The sequence below is a fragment of the Biomphalaria glabrata genome, chromosome 6 (genome assembly GCF_947242115.1).
Source record: "Biomphalaria glabrata chromosome 6, xgBioGlab47.1, whole genome shotgun sequence".
Classification (NCBI taxonomy): Eukaryota; Metazoa; Mollusca; class Gastropoda; family Planorbidae; genus Biomphalaria; species Biomphalaria glabrata.
This window is the reverse complement of record NC_074716.1, coordinates 905,580-932,308: the sequence shown is the minus strand read 5'-3', so window position 1 is coordinate 932,308 and position 26,729 is coordinate 905,580. Positions and strand designations below refer to the sequence as shown.

General features: G+C 33.9%; 1 protein-coding gene across 1 annotated transcript; it reads left to right on the top strand.

Annotated features, from left to right (window-relative positions):
- LOC129926719 (uncharacterized) lies at positions 1-24,137 on the top strand. The gene is made up of 17 exons (XM_056032457.1): positions 1-737; positions 2,920-4,124; positions 4,379-4,512; positions 4,651-6,844; positions 8,620-8,773; positions 10,962-11,021; positions 11,179-11,238; positions 11,397-11,456; positions 14,478-14,546; positions 16,023-16,047; positions 19,183-19,237; positions 19,750-19,809; positions 20,515-20,619; positions 20,783-20,854; positions 21,122-21,193; positions 21,421-21,483; positions 22,961-24,137. The coding sequence occupies exons 4-17, from the start codon at positions 6,830-6,832 to the stop codon at positions 22,982-22,984; spliced, it is 894 nt and encodes a 297-aa protein (XP_055888432.1). The 5' UTR covers positions 1-737; positions 2,920-4,124; positions 4,379-4,512; positions 4,651-6,829; the 3' UTR covers positions 22,985-24,137.
- Positions 24,138-26,729: the final 2,592 nt, after the last annotated feature.

Here is a 26,729-nt window from a genome sequence, read left to right as displayed (position 1 = left end):
TAAAAGGAAGGATGTGATAATAGCTTCAAAAGGAAGGATGTGCTAATATTAGAAGATATTACGTCATTGTTTGTTGTTTATGTTTTATGCGAAAGCAAAGAATCGGACGGAAATAAAAGTTAGTTATATATCTAGATCTATATGTCTACCTTGATAAAGACAGTCTCGTTATTATCATTATTAATTAGTAACGTCTACAGTAAATTATTATTAATCTGTGACAACAGAACATCATCTATTAAATTAATATTAGCCTATTAATACAAGTTTGAAGCCGGAAAAGTTTGATTTCTATACGAAATTCTACCCAAGAGAATGATCGTATTTATGACAGTCAGCTTGTGCCTACATTTACAGTTTACAGCCCCTCTCACAGTCACATGTTCATACATGTAACATGAGAATGACTTTCTGACGGAAAACTTCTGACTATTATGGGGAAAACATTTTTTTTTTGGTCTACGAAGTTACTAGATCTATATAACAGTTTGATAACCACTGCGTATTTACCCCGTTTAGATTTACTAATATTTAGCTAATTAACAAATTAGCATAGAAGCTCGTGACGTGTTTAGTAAGTATTCTTGGTGCTTATTCAGTTACTGCTAACCTGGACAGCTTCCGTTTGCCCGGTGATTGTTTATCGAAACATTGAATGCACCTTGTGCGATTGTCTGGCTATGCTATAGAATATCAACACCAACACATAGACCTAGTGTGACATAGTGACATAGCAGGTAAGTTAATTTTTTTTTTCAAATATATACTATTATATAGTGATTTTAGTCTACATCTAGATTCCGCTGCTAAAAGCGGAGGAAATTACCCTATATTGGCCTATATATTATATAATTTATATAGAATCTATATAAATGATTTATTATATAAGAATCTAGATCTAGAGATCTAGAATCTAGTGTAGATATAAAAAATAAATGAATTTAATAAGCATAACTTAACTTCTTAAGACACTTAAACTTATAAGTCAAGTTTAAAAGTAAGCCGGCATTTAAGCAGTCTAATGACTCTCTAGAAATAGATCTAGATCTAGATCTAGTAGAATCTATGTCTAGTTGAATAGTTCTAAAATTCAAAATCATTGGACACTGCCATTCAAGCAATCATGATTCACTCAATGACTCATTATTGACATCATAAATGATAATTTTTTACATTCAGTGGCATCTTCAAAAACCTTCAAAACCTACACATTTCATTTGTACAATCTAGAGAATCTAGTCATAGTGACAGGTCTGACAGTCATACATGTTATTGTTAATATTATTATTGACTTAAATTTAAACTCTGCTAACTCTTTGGTTTTCCTGGCTGATTCAGGCAACCCATTCCATTCTCTAATCAATGGCACTTTTATAGTCACTAGGCAAGAAAAAGCACTTCTTGTATGAATTAGTTCTAGCAAATATATATGGAATTTATATCAAATGTGCCTCTATCTATAGATTTATATAAAGAGTCTAGATAAGATGTAGATCTATATAGATTTACTTAATTATTCATGCCTTCATGGCATGAAGGCTTGTGTTCAGGAAAGTGGAGAACCCTTTAAAGTATCATATGGGGTAAAACAAGGTTGTTTCCTAGCACCCACACTGTTCAGCATTATGTTTTCTGCTATGCTGACAGATGCATTCACAAATAGAGATACAAGCGGGATAAATATAACATATAGATTTGATGGTGGCCTATACAACCTGAAGCGGCTCAAAGCAAAGTAAAAAAAAAAATCAGCAGTAATCAGGGATCTGCTATTTGCTGACAACTGTGCCCTAAATGCCTGCTCTGAAAATTATCTGCAAAAGATCATTAGTAACTATGTATAGCCAATGCTAGTGCATCCTATTTCAGAATGTCTAAAATGTTTGGAATAGATGGGTATCTCCACATACACAAAGCTAGGGATTTATTGAGCTGTCCTCCTCCTGACAGTTCTCTATGCCTAAAAAACCTGGACAGTGTGTATATATATACTTTCACATGACCCATCTCAGAAAAATACTGAATGTTAAATGGCAAGAAAAGATACCAGATACTGAAGTCCTTCAAAGAGCGGGCCTGCAAAGCATGCACACAATCCTGATGCAGTCCCAGCTGTGATGAGAAGGCCACATCTGCTCAGTAGACGACCGCAGCATCCCTAAACGACTCCTGTATGGCCAATTAAGGGAAGGAAAGCCCTCACAAGGTGGACAAAGAAAACACTTCAGTGACACCCTCAAAGCTTCTCTGAAAACATTCAGCTTTGACTCAGACACCAGGGAGACAGAAGCACATAAAACTGGCGCACATATTGCAGGGGGCACTAGAACATCGCTGGGAGAAGAATAGCGCCAGAGAAAAAAATCAAATGCCAATGACACTAGCTCCAGCTGGAATAACCTGCCCATTGTGCAGCCAAACTTTCCGGGCTCACATGTTTGTAAAATGTTTTACATGTTTTGGGTGTTCCTTCAGAGTTGAAGATTCCAAACCTCCTACAGGATGATTGGGGATGGGAGCGGGCAGGGTTTGAACCCTGGACCATCGATAAATTAGAATAACAGTCCAGCGCGCAAACCGCACGACCAGGCAGCCATCCAAGGTCTCACCAGCCACATGTGGAGGCTCAAAACCCCAGTGCAAAGCCCTCAGCCCCCTGGATGACAAAAGACACCATCGAACTTCAATGGATGAGCTTAATTATAGATTCTTAGATCAAGACTAGTTTGGATCGCCATATACTGTTTCTTCACTAATCATAGGTTCTAGAATTAAATGTATTTAAATTATACTTCCCCCTTCATTTGTCATGGTGTGAAGCTTCTACCTGGGCATTAGCAATGGTCGGGATGATGTCATCATCCACTAATATTTTTTTTTCATGGTTGATTCCTAAAGCCTTTGTTTTACATGTTTCAGATGTTCCTTCAGAGTTGAAATGAATGAAGATAATCTACTTCCTAGGCGAAACCTTTGCAAAATGGCGGGGATGGCAGTGAACAGGTATGAATCCTGGACCAATGGCAATCCAGCACACATACCACATGGCCAGGCAGCTTTTTCATGTTTTGGAATAGGTACAAGGCTGCAGAAGTTTGAATTAAGAGTTTTTCTTCTCCTAGGTGGTAGCTAGCCATTGTTAATGAGCCCCTCCTCCCTGAATCTTACTGGTTCAGACCCAGTTACCTGCCTTCGTCCATCACCTTTCATTGAAAACAGTTTCCCTTGGCTCAACATCTAAGCCACACTTCTTGGACTAGTTTTCGACATTTTATAGGTATTGGCGTGCTTATTAAATATAATATCAATTACCACTTCTGGCAATGACAACCTTTCTGGACCTATATGTGTCCAGGAAAGAAGGGGGCACTACAATTACTATTTTATAGAAAAAATAAAATAAAAGAAGGTAGGTAGGTAAACAAAAAATTTACAGCCCACGGATCTTTGATCTAGATCTTTTCTATATTCAAGCATCTATAAAAACTTAATAAGAGGGCAATTTTGATAGGTCATACTTAAATGGCAGGTTTTCATCTACAGTTTTAATTTATAATTAAATTATTTCTGAACTTGAGTATTCCATATTCTAGTTAGGCATGTCTGAGATTTTATTAGGGGGCACGGTGGTGGAGTGGTTAAGCACTTGGCTTCTGAACCTGGGGTCCTGGATTTGAAGACTGGGATTTTGAATTTCGGGATTTTTAGGGCGTTCTTGAATCCACCCAACTCTAATGGGTACCTGACTTTTATTTGAGAAAGTTAAGGTGGTTGGTCGTTGTGCTGGCCACATGACACACTTTTTTCTAAACCATTGGCCAAAGAAACAGATGACCTTAACATCATCTGCCTTATAGAAAGCAAGGTCTAAAAGGGGAACTTAACTATTCTAACTCTGAGATTTCAGGTATTTAGAAAACATGTTATTACTTACTTACTTGTATAAGGAAGAAAAACGCACAATCCGAAAAATGGCCAGCTCCTCTACCACCGAAACAAAAGCCACCTTAACCTGCGCTATCTGTGGACGGGAGTGTCTCTCCAAAATAGGGCTCCACAGCCACATGAGGAAGTGTGCTCTGAGATGAACCATAGTCGTTCTACGACTGAAGGAGGCCAATGAGGTATAAATATTTTTGATTATATTTTGATTGAGCTTTAACTGCTGGTTTCTTTCATTACAATATTAGTCTGCACATAGACTGATTGATCTGATTTGTTACCGGTACACTGTTTTTACATTTTAGCTTTAAATGTTGATTTCCTTCATTACAGCATTATCTAGATCTGATTTATGACTGTTTTTGTGTTAGAAATTAGAAAATTAAAAAATAAATAATTTGTTGATCTAATCAATATTTATATTTATAATTTTCAGATCTGAAGCCAGGGTTTTATGGCTCAATAATAAAAGCTAAAATGTAACTCTTCCAACTTACCTAGATAACAATAAGCTGTCAAATAGTGTACAGGAGACTAACTTTGATAATAAAGACTTCTGCTTTAACTTAGGTAAGAAAAATAGTAAAGAGTTTGGATTAAATGAATTTCTACATTTAATAATTATTTATTAAGTGAAGTAATTTCAAATCTAAAGTATAATTTGTTGTAATGTGTTTTATTTTTTCAAAGTTTAATTTATATCTTCAGGTCAATCCTTAGCCAAGATAAATCAGCAATATGCTCCTGCAAAAGGATAATACATTTTTTCAAAAGAAATAGAAACTAATGAAGACTGTTGTCAGGATGGTGCCAAGTTTGAGCAATGACCGCCATCATCCTCCCTGTCCTCCAGTTGTGGTCTTAAACTTTATATCTAAGAAAAACAAACAGAACCAGACTTTTTTAATGCTAAATAACAACCAGGCCTGTACAATTGTCTACTGAATATATTAGGGACTTGATGGTAATGTTTTGAATCATTCAGTGTGGAATCAAATGTATCAGTGATATTCAAACTATGATCCATAGGCCCATATCCAGCGAGTGACAGGTCTTAACTGGTCACTTGAAAAATTCTCGCTATGCAGAATGAAGCAGAAAAGACTTAATTCATTGAACACCACAATTTTGTGTGACCTGTGACACACATATTGCACACGTGTGGCCCCTAGAGCAAACAAGATTCAGCACCATTGTAATACATCTTAAGTTTGCAAGCCAACATAATTTTTTATTTGGATCTGAGAACATTTATCTAGTATCAAGTATCTAACACTATTCAACATTTTCTGACAGCTGAAACTTTGCAAAATACATGGTTACAAGGAGTGTTCCTTAAGTGTGTGTGTGTTAAAATAAAAAATTGTGCTGTCTCGTGTATTTCAATGAAGTGTGATTTATCAGTATATTGTAACAAGTACTGCGTCTCTGTGTAACTGGTTTCTAAAACTAACATAAACTATTTTGCTAAAAAAAAATAATTAAATGTACTTTTTTTCCTTTAAGATAGGACTTTTTTTTTCCTTTTAGTACAATACTTATAGTAATTTTTATCATAATAAATCAATACAATGTGTATATAATTTAGCATTTGTCTGCCTTTAGATGTATAAAAATGAATTTTGTAAAGATTCTTTTTTTTTTTAAACTAATTAAATAATGATACTTTTGGAGGTATTTGGCACTATAAATATCTTTTCAAATATATGATATATGCTTTTTAGAAAAGCATGTATAGGCTCTTTGCAAGTCAGTGTGGATTTCGAGCTGGGAGAGACACATCTGACATGATATTTTCTAGCATCAAATGCAGGAAAAATGCAGGTAGCTGATTTGTATGGCGACTTTATCGATCTCACCAGTGAGATATAGTGAGTCACGATGGCTGGTGGTGAATTCTATCTCAGCTCGGATGCCCTTCAAGATTCATTGCTATTCTGAAGCTACTGCATGTGGGTCGAAAGGTTAAATCAGTTTTAATAGGGACCTGTCAGCTTATTTCTCTGTAGAGAATGGTGTGATGCAAGGTTGTGTGTGTTGATAATACTACTACACACTGTAGCTTTAGACAGTAAAGGAATCCATCCTATACCTAAATTAGGCAACTATCCTTCAATGATGCTTTGCTGGAGTAAAACAGGGCCAGTTATCCAGCCAGAGCTGGAAATGACCTCCTGCGCAAACTCATCTTAGTGCTATTGATGACTAAGATACATTGTAGTATATAAACTATGGTAAAATTTTTTTTTTTTATATTAGTCACCAAGAATTTTAGACCCTAAGCTGGATATTTTAAAATTTTTTAAATACATTATTTTTCAGACTTATCTACATACAAATAAATCCCAGATGAATAGAATCACTATTTCACTCCTCGTTACTTTCATTATTTAGTTTTATTTCAAACAACTAGTTTCTTACCATGTTTTATTGTGCTTTAAATGAAGACTGCTTAACACACATGCAAGTTCTCAACTATGCATTCTAGATAAGACTTTAAAATATTTATTTACCAGGGGAATATGTCATTAAGTCTCCAAGATTAAGTTTCTTAAGTATCACTACACTATTCCTGACTAACCTATGTTTGTTATAACTTCAGTTTCATTCTAGCTACACTTTTGGTTTTGAGATTTCTATTCACAAAATTATTTCTTTATTCTTCTAAATATGTATCCTAACTGTATATTCTACTAAATATGTATCCTAACTGTATATTCTACTAAATATGTATCCTAACTGTATATAACATTTTTTAATTTTTCAGATATCCCTTAGCGAAAATGCCAAAAGTAAGCTATCTCTCCAATGTTCACTGGACCTGACAGACAATCAAGGATTGAAATCACTGAATCCAAATTTAGTTGCAGCCAAAGTGAGCGAAAGTATGAAAAATATTATGGTGAGTACACTTTGGTTGACATTTTAGCCTAGGTTTTGGTCAATGAATAACATCTTTATAGGTACATGTAATACTGTTTGATTGTCAAAAGAGCTTAGCTGAAGGCTCTTCAAGCTCTAGGCTTGTAAGCCTGCTTGAACAACCATTCTGTCTGGAAGAGATCCAAGTCAATGCCTATGTAAAGCATTGCTATTTCCAATTTATCTGGCCGAAGGCAGAGTACACCGGAAACCTCCGCCACTTTCTTTTGTTGTGCCAAGCTAACCGTGCAGGACTCGCCATTGGTGTAACGTTCCCTTGAGGAGCGGCGCATGGATTATTGACAGGGACATGTGAGCTCTCTTTCTACTCCACTCAGTGTAATGGGAAAGCTCTTGCATTCCCTTGAACACTCCCACAGGAGGTTTGTTTTGCTATTCATTTAGCCTGATCACTTCCTCAAATGATCGTTTCCACTCAGGTACCACGTTGAGGCAGAATAGCATACTCGGGAGATGTAATACCAGAAATTAATGTAGTCCCATCCTGAACATCTTTAGAGCAACATAGTAAAGAAAAAAAGTCATTTTTTGTAACATTGAGAATTTTCTTGCAGAATTAATCTTAAGTGTCTTCATAGACATATAAGATAGGTTTTCTTTGCTATTTCACTGTGAACTATTTTTTTTTTATTGGTTACTGCCACTGACTGACTAGTGGCCAATTAGAATCACTACTTTCCTCTTGCTGTCAACACAATCTACTTTTTAGATTCAGCTTCTCTTTAATTCTTGTGTTTTATTATGTTGAGGTTTTATTTCCACCTCCACTTATCTGATTTACTCTAAACAGTTCTATTCATCCTATCCCCTATGGGTTGGAACTCAAAATCAGTGAAACTAGCTTTTAAAATAAAACATCACTGGTTCATTACATCAATGGATTCAGGATTTCCTGTAATATTAAAATGGCTCTAAACCAACATTAACAGTCATGTGTACATCAAGGAACAGTCTTAGTATAATTTACATAAATGAATTACCAATTTGCATTAGTTGCATTTGTCAGATTATTTGCAGATGAATTATAGAGATGGAAATCAAATTGGAGCATGTCTTTCCACCCAGAAAAATGTCAGTTATTAAGAGTAATAAAAAATTTAAAACAAATAAATACCAAATATCATCGTCATGATAAATCAGTTACATGGACTAAAAACTCCAAATACCTAGGTGTTATAATAAATGAAAAATTATCATGGAACCCCATATTGAGGAAATTTTTAAAAATCAAACAAAACAATAAGTTTTTATTAAAATTTTTTTTTTTTTACAAATCCAATAAAGACAAACTCAAATGTTATTTATCCTTGATTAGGGTTAAAAGAATATGCATCCTCTGTTTGGGACCCCTCAACTTAAGAAAAAAACATTTAGAAACAAGAAGAGACACAAAATAGTGCAGTGAGATTCATAACAAATCAATATTCACATTTAGTCATAATAGCACCATTAGTAGAATCATTAAATTTAGAGACCCTTCAGGATAGAAGACTAAAGTAGCAATTATACATAAAACACTAAACCAAAATCTTCAAATAAAAAAAAAAAAAAAAAAAAAAAAAAAGAAAACTTATATAACACTAAGAAAGACAAAGAGATAAGCACAATTCTGATTCTATTTGCTAGGATGAATTCAATAAGTTCTCATTCTTCAGCCAGGAAAACATTAATATGATTTTATGCACATATTAATGTATTAATTAGACATCTATAAAAAAAAAGTTTTCATTGCAGAATCAAGAAAGACCTTCAGTTAAGACCAAGGAAGTGATTACAGTTAACACAAGTCTGGACCTGGACACATTCTCAAAGCTCTTACCTTTCTTGCGATGTTACTTTGTGAATTCTCTGGTGAATGAAGAAAACAAACTAAATGTGGAGGACCAAGGTATTTTTGTGAACAGTCTTTATGTGAATATCTTATTACTCATATAGTTTAGTTTTGTACATTTACTTGAGATTTTGTGTGTGTGATTATATACATATATATATAGTATTCTCTGTAAAGAGTATGACTTAACAATTAGCACGAAGAAAAAAAACTTTATGGGACAACCTGCTACAACATCACCCTCCATCCTCATAGACGATAACAAACTGGATGCTGTAAATGAATTCTGCTATCTTGAATCCACAATTTAGGATGACCTGTCTCTAGAAGAGGAGAAATGGTTACAGAAGACTACCTCAACATTCACTAGACTCAAGTCAAGAGTTTGGGAAAACTAGAAGCTCACTACAGCGACTAAAATGGAGGTCTACAAGGCATGCGTTCTGAGTAAGCTATTGTACAGCAGTGAGTCGTGGACCACCTACGCAAAGCAAAAGAAAAAACTAAACTCATTCCATTTGTGCTCTCCACGAAGAATCTTGAAAATCACATGGAAAGAAAGAGATCCTTCTTGCACGAACAGGTATTCCCAGTATCTTTACAGTCCTCAGACCCTGTGCTGGCTTGGACATGTTCGCCGGATGGAAGACAATCGCATCCTGAAAATTATTCTCTGTGGGCCACTTGAGTTTAAAAACTGGTCGCTCCCACCTCCTTTACATGGATGTAACAAAATGGGACCTAAAATCAGCAAACATTGATACTGACCATTGACATAGCCTTAGCCTTCACTAGGGACAGCAAAAAAACATGGGCCTCAGCTCTGGAAGAAAAGCATGCCATGTGAAAAATGGCCAGCTCCTCTACCACCTAATTGAAAGTCACCTTAACCTGCAATATTTGTGGATGGGAATGTCTCTCCAAAATAGGGCTCCACAGCTACATGAAAAAGGGTTTGAGATGAACCATAGTCACTCAACAACTGAAGGGGGCCAACTGGAAGTATTCTCTAAAACAGACATAAGTTAGCTTTTTATAAAATACATTCCTTGACTGGCTTTTTATAAAAAGTTTAAAACAACAACACATGATGGTATGGGTTGGCTGAGATATTAATCACACCAATAAGTTTTTATTTATGGTAAAGTAAATAGACTTCAGAATACAGTTACACTTAAAAATAGATATACAGTTATACCAATTTCACCCTTGTTGTTTATTGAAAAGTAAAAACATTTGTTAATATATTAGTACAACAAGGGAAATACTTTAATTCACTTTTAGCTGAAATAAAAAATTGAATACTTGTGTGTGATGCTCTTGAAATAGTACAGATCAACACGCATACATGTAAAGTATCAAGTCTCATTGATCACATTATTTACAAACATTGAAAACGTCCAAAACAAACTCACACTAAAACCCCAACTTGCCTCTCTGCTCTACCTCTGAATCTTCTCCTGTCCAAGCCACATACAAACATTCACAGGTTGGCCCTTTAAAACAGAAACAAGGATTACCTTGGTCTACAGCATCAACACACAAAGAAATTTAGAAAGAAAAGAAATCCAACATCTTTTTTTTATGATTTTTGAATTGGTGACTTGGCTTGACCATGGAAGTGTGGCGGCTGAGTGATAGAGTGCTTGGCTTCTGAACCGCAGGTCCTGTAGCTTAAATGCTGGTGAAGACTTTGATTTTTAATTTCTGGATCTTCGGGGCGCCTCTGAGTCCACCCAGACCAAGTATTAGTAAATTTGAACTCTCAACCTTAAACCGTACATGAGGATATTAACTCATGGATACTATCAGAAAAATATTGCACAAGTCAGCCTCTGAGATTCTAGGGACAAAGCAAAGGAAACTTAAGCCATGGGTTACACAAACATCCTTGATTTATGTAATGGAAGTAGAGAACTAAAAACACAAAAAAAGTGAATCCCTTTCTGGCAGAAGAATGCAGTTCAACCAACAAAGAAATATGCATGAAAATGAAGTCAACAAAAGAAAAATTAATCTTTGACCAGCGAAGTATAAGCGATAGTTGCTTGAAAGCTGGCAATAGCAAAAAAGCATTTGAAACATTAGAACCTTTAACAAACTGGAACCTTATATTCTTTTTCTCTAAATTATAAAAACAGTAGCAAACTATTGAAAAGATATTTGCACCAATAGTGTTATTTTGGAATACATTTTTTATAGTTAAAAAAATTGATTAAGAAACATGCAATTTCTTTATTTATAGCCTCAAAAACTACTAGACTTATCAAGACTACAAATCCAATTTATTCAACTAATGCTGATGGTATGTTTTACTTTTTATCTACAAAGTCTTTGTAGTAAGCTAGAAAAATGAAAGCCATAATGTTTCAACTTTGTAATGATGCAAACTTATAAAAAAAAATAATTAATTAATATTTCATTTAAAATAACACACAATTATTCAATTTCTTTGTTCATAGCCTCAAACACAACCAGACTTAACGAGACCACTGACCCAACCTATTCAACTAATGCTGATGGTATGTTTTACTATTTATCTACAAAGTCTATGTAGTAAGCTAGAAAAATAAAAGCCATAATGTTTCAACTTTGTATTGATGCAAACTTATAAAAAAAAATTAATTAAATAATATTTGATTTAAAATAAAACACAATTATTCACTTTCTTTGTTCATAGCCTCAAACACAACCAGACTTAACGAGACCACTGACCCAACCTATTCAACTAATGCTGATGGTATGTTTTACTTTTTATCTACAAAATCTATGTAGTAAACCAGAAAAATAAAATGTGCAATGTTTAATCTAATGTTCTAATTTTCACAGTGATCTTTTTATTTTTAAGCCTTACCTTATTTTCTTAGACCCCGGAAATTCTAGTACACATTCATGCTTCATAATGAATCATGGACAAGGTGATAGCAAATTCATTGTACTATTTCATGTGGTGACTTTCATGTGTGATGCAAATGTATCACACTATATGTAAAAGTGTATTAACAATGAATCACTATATAAAATGCTCTTAAAACAATGGGTGTACCTTTCACAGCATTTTTCACAGAAGTAGTAAGGATGATACAGACTCACATTCCTTTTTTAGATAGTAACATGATAATAAAAATAACAAACATGAGCCACCTCTAGTTCCAATACAAGCCTAAAGTTCAGTCCCTTTAGAGAGGCAAAAGGCAATACTATTGTACAAAACTATGGCATCAAAACTGCTGCAAGATTGTAGTAACAGTTTGCATACTCACATTAAACAAGGGTAAGCCAACAGTATAGTGAACAAATAATAAAAATAACAAATAATAGTGAACAAATAGATGCTATCTTACTAGATTTTTCTAAGGCTTTTGACAAAGTTCACCACCATAGTTTGCTTAAAAAATTAAAATATTTCGGCATTAATGGTCCACTGCATCAGTGGATTAAAGACTTTCTGATAGGGAGAGAACAAACTGTAATAATAAATGGCTCTAAATCAACACCGATAACAGTAAACTCAGGTGTACCTCAAGGTACAGTCTTGGGTCCACTACTATTTTTAATTTACATAAATGATTTACCAAATTGCATTAGTTCAGGAACAAAAGTCAGATTATTTGCAGACGATTGCATAATATATAGAACAATAAAAACAACACAAGACACAGATATTTTACAAAGAGAATTAGATGAATTACAGAAATGGGAATCAAATTGGAGCATGTCTTTCCACCCAGAAAAATGTCAGTTGTTAAGAGTAACAAAAAAACTAAAACAAATTAATTCCACTTATCTTATTCATGGCAAACCAGTATCACATACTAAAAACGCAAAATACCTAGGTGTTATAATAAATGAAAAACTATCATGGAATCCACATATTGATGAAACTACAAAAAAATCAAACAAAGCATTAGGATTTATTAAAAGAAATTTCTATAAATCAAATAAGAACATAAAACTAAAATGTTACTTAACCTTGGTTAGGCCAATAATAGAATATGCATCCTCCGTTTGGGACCCCTCAACTCAAGAAAACATTAAGAAACTGGAACAGACACAAAATAGAGCAGTGAGATTCATAACAAACGAATATTCACATTTGACTAGAGTAACACCTTTAGTAAAATCACTAAATTTAGAAAGCCTTCAGGACAGAAGGCTCAAAAGTAAAGTAGCAATCATACATAAAACACTGAACCATAATCTTCAAATACAAAAACAAAATTTAATAAAATACTCTGAAAGACACAAAGATAAAGGCACATTCCTCGTCCCATATGCTAGGACAAATTTGTACAAATACTCCTTCTTCCCTAGTGCTATTAGAGCATGGAATGGGTTGCCTGAGCTAGCCAGGAAAACCAGTGACTTGGCAGAATTTAAGTCATTGGTTAATATGCATGACTAAATGCATGACGCGTAGGACGTAATCATCTTCTTTTTTGAAGTAACATCTGTATTATATAAGATAAGATACTGCAAGATAGCACTATAGAGCCACAAAACCAACAGTACTGCAAGATAGCATTATAGAGCCACAAAACCAACAGTACTGCAAGATAGCATTATATATATAGCTCTTTCTGTCTCAGAAGACAATGGATGTGCCCAGATGAGTCACTGGCTTGGAGTGACTGATGAAGCCAATTCTAGAGCGGAAGAGTTTGCCACAGTTCCTGCATGTATATACATCTGTCCTAGGGCTAGCTGACAGGGCAGATTTCTTTTTCTTTCTCTTGACTGGTGCAGCTTTGTTTCTTTAGCATTCTGCAAAGTTTGTACCAGCACGTACAATCTGTCTCCATGCTGTCCGGTCTTGGGCTATCTCCTCCTACACACTTTGGTCGATGCCCGTGGCTCTCATGTCTTGCTTGCAGACATCTCTGTAGGTTAGTATTGGGTGGCCCTTGGGTCTGGCTCCCTCTGCAAGCTCAGCGTGTAACATGTCTTTAGGAATTCTTCCATCTGACATACATGTGACATGACCTAGCCAGCGTAGTCTTCTCTGTTGAAGGAGAGCATAGATGCTATGCATGTTGGCCTGTGTCAAAACTTCCTGGTTGGTGACATGATCCCTCCAGAAGATGCACATTATGCGTCACAGGCGGCGTAGGTGGAAGCTATTTAATCTGTGTTCTTGACGCATGTAAGTTGCCCAGCTCTCACTGCCATAAAGAAGTGTGCTCAGAATGCAGGCATTGTAGACAAGGATTTTTGTTACCGTGGTCAATTTGGTATTTTCCCACACATGCTTGGAGAGTTTCGCCATAGCTGCAGAAGCCTTTCCTATTCTTTTTGTCAGCTCTGTGTCTAAATCTAGGTTGCTGGCTATTGTTGTTCCCAAATATGTGAATTCCTGCGCCACCGTAAGTGTGATTTCCAATTTGTATCACTGATAGCATTATAGAGCCACAAAACCAACAGAACTGTAAGGTAGCATTATAGAGCCATCAAACCAACATTCATCATAGTGAGAACAAAGGTCTATAACTAAAAGCAATACAGCAGCAAAATTGTGTTTTAGGAGTCAGCACACAAAAAGACTTGGTGCCAGAATAATATAAGTACACACCACTGACACACCACAGTCATTAATAGCAACAGTGTAGTACTTCTCTGACAATTGGTTTTTAGAAGAATATTATAGATTTGTTGAGATTTTAAAGACAAATATTGTGATTTCGGAATTATTATTTTTTTACTTTACTTTTTTCTAAATGTTTTTCATAATTATAATATTGTTTTTGTTCTTTTTTTCTCTTAGGCTCAATGGAAAAAAAAAATCCTAATGGTCATTTCAATTTGCTCAACTTTCTTGATTGCTGTCGCATTGGTTTGTACTGGCATTTTAATTTACATTTGGAAAAGAGTATTCAATGTCGGTTCAGGTGAAATTATTTTTTGTATTTAAAGGATTATAAGCTACATTTGTTTTGATTTTTAAATCAACTTTCTCATCCTTTTTATGTTTCCCATGTTTGGTACTTTAATAATAGAATACAGACGGTACTTCAAAAAAGAAGATGATTACTATTTGGGCATAAATAAACCCACCCCTTTGTAGACACTACTCCCATCTTTATAAAACTCTAAACCAGACCCTCTTAGTCTTTAAATGCCCCTAATTAATTCACAAATCCTGTTACCACATTAACCCAGCATAACCAGCTGAAAAAAACAACAAATTATGCTATTCTTCCTTGGTACAGACCGCAAAAGAGCTCAGGGCAAAAAGCTGGCTGGAAAAACTAGAACGCCGCAGAGCAGTCCTCTGTATTTTTAATTTCCTATTTCTCACAATGATGCTAAATGTTTTACTCACCATAAACTTTTTTTTATGTGCGCAATGGAAAATCATGTCTGATTTTGGGTTAAATTTTTCCAACTTACCTAGTGTGTGTTTTTATTATTTAAGGAAGCCACTTGTCAAATATAAGCCCAATGTCCATCCACTGATTTTTCACCAGGACGTTTGAAGGAAAGGGTTTTAGCTGTTTAAGATATCACTCGCGGAAGTTTGATATTAATAAAATATAATTCCTTTTTGTTCAACTAAAATAAAAGCAAAAGGAAATTTGAAGTTTTTTTTGCTTAAATACAACATACTCATCATCCTATATCTTCAAAGCTGACAGAATCCTCCTAGCATTGTTTAAGTTAGCTAAATCATTCACAAATTTTCGTATATCAATACCTTCTGATTCATAAGTCAGCAATTCATGTATATTTTTAACAGCACCAATATTGAAAAGCTACTTTTTGTGCTTATTGTCATGCTAATGTCTCAGAAACTAGAAATACTATTGAATAACTTATTTCACCATGGCCTTAAATGTGCTTTAAAAAAAAAAGATGTGACTTTTAGCCTGATCCCTTTTTTAAAATATTAAACATGCATCTAGGTGAATTTCTAAACTAGCATAATGTTCTGTTTCAAGTTTCAATAAAGCAAAAACACTATATATTTATGTATACATAAATACAAGGAAATGCAAAAGAGAAATTACACACACATGCACACGCATGCATGTGCACAGACACACACATATATACACATACATACACACATACACATAGCATTACCTATATTTTTAAAACTTTGTGGCAGCCCTTTTGTCTCTAACTGTTTTAGTAATGTAAGATTTGTTTGATTTTTATTTGTTACATATTTGTTAAAAAAATTAATAGTTATAAATAAACTTATGTAAAAAAATTCACAATATATTTTCACTGTTATTTTGGTTGAAAACCAATTTTATAACAACAAAAAAGATTCTTTCAATATTGTTTCATTTTTTTCATTTCTCAGGCTCCTCAACAGCTGTTCAATTTAGGTAAGAATTTATTTATTTTTTTAATGTTTCTTTTTTGCAAACCTAACTTATGCATGGATAATTTGAACAATGTACAATGACATATTTGGAGGCATGGTGGCTGAGCGGTAAAGCTCTTGGCTTCTGAACCAGGGTCCGGGGTTCAAATCCTGGTGAAGACTCGGATTTTTAATTTCTGGATCTTTGAGCACCTCTGAGTCCCCCTGACATTAGTTGGGGATGGTTGGTCGTTGTGTTGGCCACATGACAGCTTCGATAACCATAGGCCACAGAAACAGATGGCCTTTATGATGTTCACATTTATTTGCACTAATTTCATGTTGTTTGTCAAATGCAATTAGCAAATATAAAAATGGGTGGGTAGATAGACGAATATGTTGTGCGAGATTATCTTCTTTTTAAAAATTTTTTTGTCATATGTAAATTCAAAGAATAATTGGTTTACAAAAATTAAATATTGCATAATCTAATAAATTTTTCCTTGTAAAAAAAATAATCATCTCACATATTATTATAATCTTCTGAGCTTCATTTGACATCATATATATTACAGACATTCTTTCAAAAAAGAAGATAGTTATATCCTATGTGTATGTATGGTTAAGCTATGGCTTCATTTTCTTAGTTAATCTAAACTAGCTAAGACTTTGGTTTTCTTAGTTGATTCAGGTATCTAGTTCCATAATGTAAAAATTCAGCATGTTGTCATATCATGTTGTTTATATTGTTCTATAATTAAGGAGATCATTTAAGAACAGTTGAAACAGTTGTGTGCCTAAGACTGTTTCTTATACTAATCTTGAGTTAAATGTAATTGATGTAGATTTGGAGCCTTCATATTATTACACAGCACTCATCCTTAATCTTGGGAATCGAAGACATTGCCATTAGTACAGTTAGTTCTCTACCTAGCAGGAAATCCTGAATCCATCAATAAGACGTATTACTTGAGTTTCACATGCCTTAAATTTCTTAAAGTCATAACTGCTTTTATTTGAAAATATATACAGGGTGCGTCAAAAAAATGTATACACACTTTGAACTGTCATAGACAATTGATTTCCCGTTCTACAAGATTAAATTTCTGTGAGAAAGTAATGTTATGTTTCTTCAACAAGTTGCAGCAGTGACAAGGAAGTAACTGCAACATGGCGGACGTGCGTTTGAGTTTTGAAGAGCGGAAGCAGATAATGATGTGGTACTGGAAGTTTGAGAATGTAGCTGCGGTTTAAAGACACTGGAGACGTGAGCTTGCTGGCTCCATATTCCCTTCCATTCGTGCATTATACGGTGATGAGTTTTATTTCCAACAAGATGGTGTCCTTCCGCACTATCATAGGGAAGTACGAGCATACCTGGATCCCAATGTGCCAGGCTAGTGGATAGGATGCAGGGGACCAATCAAGTTTCCTGCATGCTCTCCAGACCTCACTCCTCTGGATTTCTTCTTATCAGGCACAGTTCAAGATGAGGCGTACAAACGTAAAGCACGTCACCTGGACACACTGAGGAATGAGATTCAGGCGGTGTGCGCAGAAATCTCGGTGGACACTTGGTACGGTGTACGAAATCAATGTTGACTCATACTCAGCAATGCTGAAGGCCACCAGTTTGAACATAACTCACATTAATCACATTTATTTTTCCAATCGGACATTAAGCTTTCCATGTCAAGAAATTTAGGATTGTAGAAGGGGAAATAAATTGTCTATGACAGTTCAAAGTGTGTATACATTTTTTTGACGCACCCTGTATTATTGACATCATGGTCAGATAGTCCAGAGAGATTATCTTATAAATTACAGATTGTGTTACTTTATAGAGAAGATAAGTACATCATTGTATGTGTATCCATGTACTAATTAATGTTAATTTCTATAATGTCATAATCTACCACTAGTTCATGTCTGTAAGATACTATAGAATAATTGTATTAGTCTGAGCGAAAGGAAATTCAATTTGACTACAATAGCCTACCTCAGTATTATTACAATAACAAAATAGATGAAAAAAAACTAACACTATCAAACATGAAATACACACACACACACTTAACCAGTGCTTAATTTTCTCTGATGTTGTTTAGTCTAGTTTTTTTTTTTTTTAATTTGGTACGAACTTAAATGGCGTAATGTCTCTATAAAATAGTTCATTCATATCCTAAGGTTTTATGTTGGTCTATGGTCAATATTTTCCCATTGATGTCATAATGACTGCATCCACCCATAATTAAAAAAAAAAAAACGTTTTATGTTTAATTTCAGTTCTGATAATTGGTTACATAGTTCTTGCATGTACTCTTAAGCTAGAGTGTGATGATCTGTGTACTCAATATTATGAAGTAATTTCTTCTGCTATTACTGTGCTTTTTATATTTTATATGGCTTAAAAGAACTCATCTACGATTATGTCAAATTTTGTACAAAAAATTTCATAGTACCAATTAGAATTTTCTAACTTAAATTGTCTGATTTTGTCAAAGTTTCTGTTTCCTGCCATTCGTTTTATAATAAAATTCCTAAAGCTGGTGATTTATTTTGAATACTTAGAAAGTTTATTTCTGTAGTCTTAAGATGTGTAGCTATTTTAGCTTTAACTTACTTGGTTATTTTAGATTTACTAGATTTAGCAAGAGTTGCCGCTATAGTTACCTATAGATAATGATGTGAGAACAATAACATCAAAATATAAGACATTATAAAGTGTGGAGAATTGTCTCTTCTCTTATTAGATGAAATAATTTAATAAGGATCATTTTTTTGTGTCCAGAGACAGATGTTACTTTAGAGAGAAGATAAGTACTCAATAAGTACTCATACTCAATAAATGGAATTCTACTTGCTCACAGTTTGCATCCTTATCGGATGTCAAACATCTTTCTTGAAATGTCCCATATTATCTCCCCTTGAAGAAAACAAGTATAATGAAAACCCTGTATGGCAATTTAAAATAAGAGTAAGGTAAAGTTTCCCTTTCAGTCCTAGCAATCTATAGTGCAGATGATGTTAAGGTCATCTGTTTCTTTGGCCAACACTTAACAAATAGGGTGTCATGTGGCCAGCACAACACTAACACTAAACATTTTTCTTATTGTTTTTTTTTTTTAACATTTTTAAAATGGTCTTATTCTTTCAGTATTCAAAGCAATGCTGTGGTCTGCACCTCCAATGCTGCTGAAGAAATAGAGATTGTAAGTATTTAAATACCATTTAAAATTGTGTATCCACATTATTTACTATTTAATTTCTGTATTCCACAAACATATAAGAATTGCAATGAGGGGGGGGGGAAGATTCATCATGTGAAAAGTTTAGAGATGAAAAAAGAGTTCTTATTAAAAGAATTTTCAACTAGTCATTGCCTACATTGATTCTGTCAACCATATATGTGGCCTCTTTAAATCGAGAAATGACTGTGGATCATCTTATGGAAGTGAGATGAAGCTTATGCCTTAATCCTGGATGGAATGATGCCACCCTCTCCGTGTGGGTAGCCAGCCAGGCTAATTAGCCCCTCCCTACCCAAATCTTACTTGCTTAAGTGTCAGTACTCGCCTTTTCCCCTTCTCCTGTTAGTGATAAATAGTTAGACCAGGTCCAAGGTCTGGTTTTCAGAGGCTATTTGAGATGCATGGCTTTTTTAAGAAAAATGTTTTTATATTTAACTTAATAAAATTTTATTAGATTTTTTTTCATTCCATAGGCAAACAGTACAGAAGAAAACCATGTTTATGACTCAGTAATATATACAGGATATCAGACCGTAAGTCATTAAATAGTATTTGAACAGTCTTATTTCAAGTTTATTGCTTTCATTATCTCTCTATGGTGCAAAGAAATGTATACTGGTAATCATCTCACTGTATTTGTTCCACAAAAAGAACTAACCAGCAATAGTGTTTATTGGAACATATTTGAAGAAAGTTGATGGGAAGGGATGGCACCCTGAGCTACCGTACCAGGTGCCACAGACACTGTCTGGGAGGTTTCCATTCTGTTTTTAGGTGATCACTTGGATCTCTACTCTACTTATTCCAGAAGAGTTTTATCCTGTGTTGTCCTGTTTGTGGAAAAAAAGCCAAATTATTTTTTTACAATTTTATTAATTTTAACGATCAAAACAAGACTATGGCTTAAATATTCCTGGTCCATTGGTGACTTCAATGGGGGATCACACAAACTCTCTTTGTAATCTTGTTATTTCTATATATATATATATTACAAACTTGTATAATAAAATTGATACTGTAAATATGTGCATAAAGTAGATTTATAATTTTCTATGATTTTATAGGATAGAGTTCTTAAATGAGTTTTAAAGTTGTTTTTTTATTATTAAAATGACTGTTTTTTTTTTATTAGAATGTTTGAGTTCCAGTTTTAATGTATTTTTATTGTTAAAATGATGTCTTTTTTTTATTAGAGTGTTTGTGATTTCAAATTTTTTATTTGACCATTCCTGTTCCAGCCCAAGACTTCAGAGGGCCTAACTGTAACTATTAATAGAACCTCCACCCGTATTACTGACCAAACTGAAACAGATCCAGTTTATATTAATATGGCTTGCCAAACTGTGAGTGATTTAACAATATTTCTAGTCTTATTTTAAGCTTATTATCAACATGCTATTTTATTATTTCTATATTTCAAGTTTTTTTTTTATTATTAAAATGACTGTTTTTTTTTTATTAGAATGTTTGAGCTCTCTATTTTTTTTTTTTGTTTGACAACACCAGATCCAGCCCAAATCTTCAGAGTGCCTTATTGAAAGCATCTATAAAATACCTACAAACAATGCTGTCCGAATTGTGAGTCATGTTTAAAAATCCTAATTTTAAATTTATCAACATGCTATATTTATTATTTCTATATGCTACAAACTATTATAAAAAAAGTTCCTATAGGGTAATATGTGTGTTTGTGTAAAGTAGTTGTTTATTTTTTTTTTTTAATAATCTTATAGGATAGATAGTGTTCTTAATGGCTGTCCAGTTTTTATGTTATTTTATTGTTAAAATGACTGTCTTTTTTATTAGAGTGTTTGTGATCTCAAATTTTTTATTTGACCATTCCAGTTCCAGCCCAAGACTTCAGATAGTCAAACTGCAACTGTTAGTCAAACCTCTACCTGTGTTGCTGACCAAACTGTAAGTGATTTAACAATTTTTGTAAAGTCTTATTTCAAGTTTATCAACATGCTGTTTTTTATAATTGTATTTGCCTCAGGCTAATATAAAAAAAAATCCTACATAATACTGTGTTTGTGCACAAAGTGAAGTTATCATTTTTTATGATTTTATAGGATAGAGTTCTCTAAAGTTTGTTTAGTGAATTAATCTCCATTCTTTGATTTTCTTGTTTGAACATTCCACAGCTTAATGATTGCAAATGCCCAACTGAAACTGATCCAGTTTATATTAATATGGCTTGCCAAACTGTGAGTGATTTAACAATATTTGTAAAGTCTTTCAAGTTTTATATAAACATGCTACTATTTTTATATGCCACAATCTTAAGAAATACTAAGACTGCTTTATTGATCCTAATGGAAATTTGTTATGATTACAAGGACTCTTTTTCTCATATAAAGACAACACAACAGAAACATACACATAAATACAACAGACACAACATAGAAAGTTCATTCAGCGACTACACACAGGCATCTTGGTCCTATTCATGTGTCCTGATCTAAGAGTGGCGTTGATATAGTCTGACCGAGTCAGGTACGCACGAGTTTTTGTACCCCTCTGTTCTTGTTTTGATTGACAGTAGTCGCCCACTTCACGACGACCTGACATAGTTCTGATGGAGCGGGTGGCTGTTGTCTTCCAAGATTTTTTCAATTTTCCTTAGACACTTTTGTTCAAAAAGTTCCTTTAAATGTGGCAATGTTGTGAGTGTAATTTTTGATGCCCTTTTTATGATGGTTACTAGACGGCTACATGTTCCACTACATATTATTGTGTGTGTGTGTATATATAAAAAAGAGCTATTCAATTCTACGATTTTATAGTATAGAAAGAGTTCTTTACAAAATGCCCTGTCATCTCAAAACATTTATTCCTCAAGATGAGGTGGAAAAAAATATACATTGACAAAAAAAATTTAGTGCAAACAAACAGAAACATTGCATTCTACATCAAAACATTATTTCGACATCCTAGTCCAATCTTACAGGATGACATGGGGATGGACCAGGTTTGTGCATAGGACCATCATGACATCTGTTCAGAGTGTGTACCACATGACCAAGTACCCATCCAATTAACTGCTACTCTATAGAAAATTAAACGTTATGTCACTTATATGTTGTTTTTTTTTATCTGTATGGTAAAAAGTTTGTACACATTTTTTCTCGTACACCTAATCTCTGGTCAAGCTGAAATTTTGCTAAACTATTTCTTTTACATGACAATGCAAGAATCAATTTAAAAAATTAACCAATTAGTTGCTACTGTAATTAATGATTTTGTTGGGTATCTTGAGCAAAAAAAAAGAAATCCTACTTGACAGATGTGGTGGTATAAGTTGAATTAGTCCCCCTGAGAACTCCTGAGACATCAGTGAACATTATTTGTATGCAATTAAATAACAATCATGGAATCATTCACCTAGATAGTCCCTCCCCCTTTCACAACTGGTCCAAACAAGTGATAGGATCATAGCACATTGAGAAAGCTAAACAAAAACAATTGGTAAAAATATTTCTAATTGCACAGATTTACTATGTCTTGGCATTTCATATAATTACATGACTGATCCAAACTAATTGATACAATCACACTTAATATAAGCTTGTTTTTTTTTAAAGTATATTTTATGTTTTTTTTGTTTGTTTTTTTTTAATTAAAATGACTTGCTTTTATTAGAGTCTTTGATATCACTAAATTTTGTTTTCAACCTATCCACAGACTGTCAATGAAAGGAATAAATGAAAAAATTTGAGCAGCCTCAAATATACTGAAATTTTATTCTACAAAAATGTAACTTCCTTCAGAATGAAAAAAAAACAAGTTTTGGGCAATTATATGGAAAAAAAAACAAGTTTGGGACAATTTGAAAAATGTCTGATTCAGGTCTTTTTGAATGATTGTTGTGTTTTTTTAATATTAAAATAATTTTTTTTTGTGTTTTAGATCTATATGTTATCACTGTAAAATTGAGTTGTTTAATTTCATATGCATAAGTCTTGTTAAGTTGTTCAGTATTTCATAAAGATATTTCCTTTTGATACCATCATAAGCGATTTAAGTTGTACTAGTACATTGTTTTCTTGACATTTTTTTTAGTTTGTATTTATGTTATGAGTGCTGCTTTCAATCTGTTAGTATTACTTCTTCCAAAATTCTTGATATTGGTTAGTCTTATTGTGAATTCAGGTTTTTTCCTCCATTTTTATTAGCTCTGTTGTAATTTTGGTCCTCTCCTGGTGCTTCTAATTTTTTTATTTCTGATGTTTAAATTAGAGTTGGTGAGTTTATAGTGTTGGTAGGTTTATAGTGTTGATGGCTGTTCATATTTTCCTTTGTCTCCATCTTGTTTTATTTAGGAACTCCTCAAAGTATTCAGCCCATTTGTCAATGACCCTTCTGTTTTTTTTGTGACGAGGACACCATTATTGTTCTCATACATGTGTGATCTTGCTTGAAATCCATTCTTGTCATCCCTTATTTTCATGCCCATTCCTCTCGCATCAAGGTTCTCAATGAGTGCTCTTTGTTTTTTTTTATTGCCTCATTTTTATGCTTTTTGACAGATTTTGTAACCCTTGGCCTTGCTTCTTTGTACTGCTTTCTGGTTTCTTTCTTTAGCATTATTTGTCTGTTCAATATGCCTGCATTCTATATGTCAGACTCTCCTTTTCTTTTGCTCAAATCCAACCATGTCATCTGCTTTACTTTTAATAGCATGTTATTGTTTTTTTATTGCTCATTTGTTATAATTAGGATTACCCACAGGCTATGTCTGTTGTTGTGCTTCAACAATTTATCTTTTGGTCTGTGAATTCTAGTATATGCTTCATTTAATTGGAGTGGCCAGCTTTAAATTCCTTCCCATACACACTTCTGGCCTGTGAACTGTTCTCACGTAACATTTTGACCCAATATCCCCCATCCAATTTCAATACTCTTCTAAGATATTACTTTGAATTAGAGCGGCTCACTTATATTGATCTCCCACACACAAACACATCCTTCTGGCCGTTTTTTTTTTTTTTAACCACCACCCCAACACACAAAATAAAATATCTATATCTGCTTTTTCTTTTTAAAACATTTTACACACATAAAACAAAATTTGTGTCCTATCTTTGATAGAAAAAAAAATATTGTTTTCATATAATGTCTACAAAAACAAGTTAGGGGCCACATACTGCCATTGAAATTTACTTTCAAAAGGAGTTTTTTTTTTTAAATGGTGATTAAAACAGAAAGAAGTATAAAATTGTCTTTTTGTTATAGCAACTTGAAGATAAAATTGGGAATGAAACATCATTTTGGGAAGTTTTAATTGCTGTAGTTTCCATTTGTGAACTGGCTTAGTTGTCCTAGAGCAGGGGTTCTCAACCTGTGGGTCGCGACCCCCTTGGGTGTCCCCTAAGACCATCGAAAATATGGATTGTTTTTGTCTATTCTTCTTTTGCTGTGTGTGTGTGTCTGCGGGAGGGGGGGGGGTCGCGGCAGAGTGGGGGATTCTAAAAAGGGGTCACCAAGCTTAATAAGGTTGAGAACCGCTGTTCTAGAGACAAGTTAAGTAATAACAAGTTACATTTGTATTTTTTTTAGTTCACCACAATCGGGGTACCGTAACTAGGGGTACCGTAACTAGTGAATGGTGAGGGAATCAGTAAGTGCCCTTAGAATTATAGTCTAGATTGTAATTGTCCTTTTCCAATGCTGTTAGATGTGTTAGGAATTCTTAAGTTTCTGCATCAAGTGGGTCTATCATGAGTTTTTGAGTATCATATTGCTGTGCTACTTTGGTTATTGTATATTTTACTGTTACTCTTTGTCTAAATTTAGCTTTGGCTACTAGATGGTCTGCATCTGTTTCTCTGAAACTTCTTACATGAAATATATCAAATCTACATCTTTTACTTATGATTATCCATTTATGATCTATTGGATTTTGTTTTTTCCATCAGGTGAGATCCATGTTGCTTTGTACATTTTCTTATGCTGGCATTTAGTGCTACAGATAGACATTCCTTTTCCTCAGGCCAAACCCAGTAATGTTAGATCATTATTATTTGCCTCTTCATTTAAGTTTTCTTTGCCGATTATTGGTCTGAAGGTGAATTCTTTTCCAATTTTGGCATTGAATTCTCCTAGAACTATTTTGATGTCCTGCAGTGTTGCCTTGTCATAAATTCTTCTAGTCCATCATATAAGGCTTATTGTGTGATCAATGCTTTTTCCTTCAACGTTTAGGGCGTTTTATTATAGCCTAAACATTTTTTCAAAATTAACTTTATTTTATTCATATTTGTTTTAGCTTTCCCAACAATATTTTTTTTTATATGACTGTTGTTAACCCTGCGCACAACCAGCTGGGGGTGGCCTATTAAGCTCTCTGGATAGCTGCCTTAACTTTCAGTTAAGGTGCCATAATCTTTGTGGATCCTTCCTTTTCATACAGGCAGCAAGTTCGATTTTGGTATACCATAAGTATTTTATTTCTTCGATATTTGCCATATCTGAAGAGCATTCCCCTATTTGCCACCTGAGTAAAAGTTTGATGGGAGATCAAAGACTCCAGATGAGAAAAGTTCCAGCTTGATTTAATTGTGATCCTTCAGTTGTGAAACTACTATATGGAAATGAATCCCTGGGCAATGGCAATGGTCGAAACTATATCTCCTCAGCAGTTTCCATCTCTCCAAGCAACTGATCTAGATCCAAAGGAACAGCAAGTGTCGATACAAGATCAGTGGCCTCACAGGCTTTATACTATTGTCTTTCTACTTCTGCTGATGAATTTCAGAATTATGGCCCTTGAAGGCCTGATTGTTAATTTGTTTACCAACATTGCATTGCACTAGATAAAATTATTTTATAAGCTTTGGAAGGTGCCTGTTTTCTTCGTATTCAACTTTTTTTTTTCGCATATTAACTTCGAACATTTACTTTTTAAAAATTAATGTAGCCATGATATCTGGACAGTTATTTTGTAGGGATACTGTTTGAGTACTAAGGTTATTACCTGCATGTAATTGTTATGAACTATTTGTTATGAACTATTTGTTGTGATTAAAATTTTGAAACAGTTCCCTCTTCTGTCATTTATTTGTGGAGTTTTGTCTGTATTTGTTTACACCAAACTCAAATACCAGCATACAGCTGTTTAGTAATCTGCAGTAACAAGTTTTCGCCAGCATCATAACACTGTTTTGTAATTACATTAATTATAGAGTACTTGCTTACAGAAATAATATAATATAGATGAATCAACATTATTAAGGTGTACGGTACATTAAATAAAATAACTGATGAAGAAGACAACATAGCAAATTTTAAAATACTGTGGAAACAATCCTGTAATAATTTCACTGAAGACAAACAAATGATATACAATGAATGGCAATGCCTTCAATTTCCAAGATTAAAGATGAATGCAAACCCAGTCATGACCTGTATATTTTTCCACATCTGGTGCAGACAGAGCCATCTGGTGTGGGGT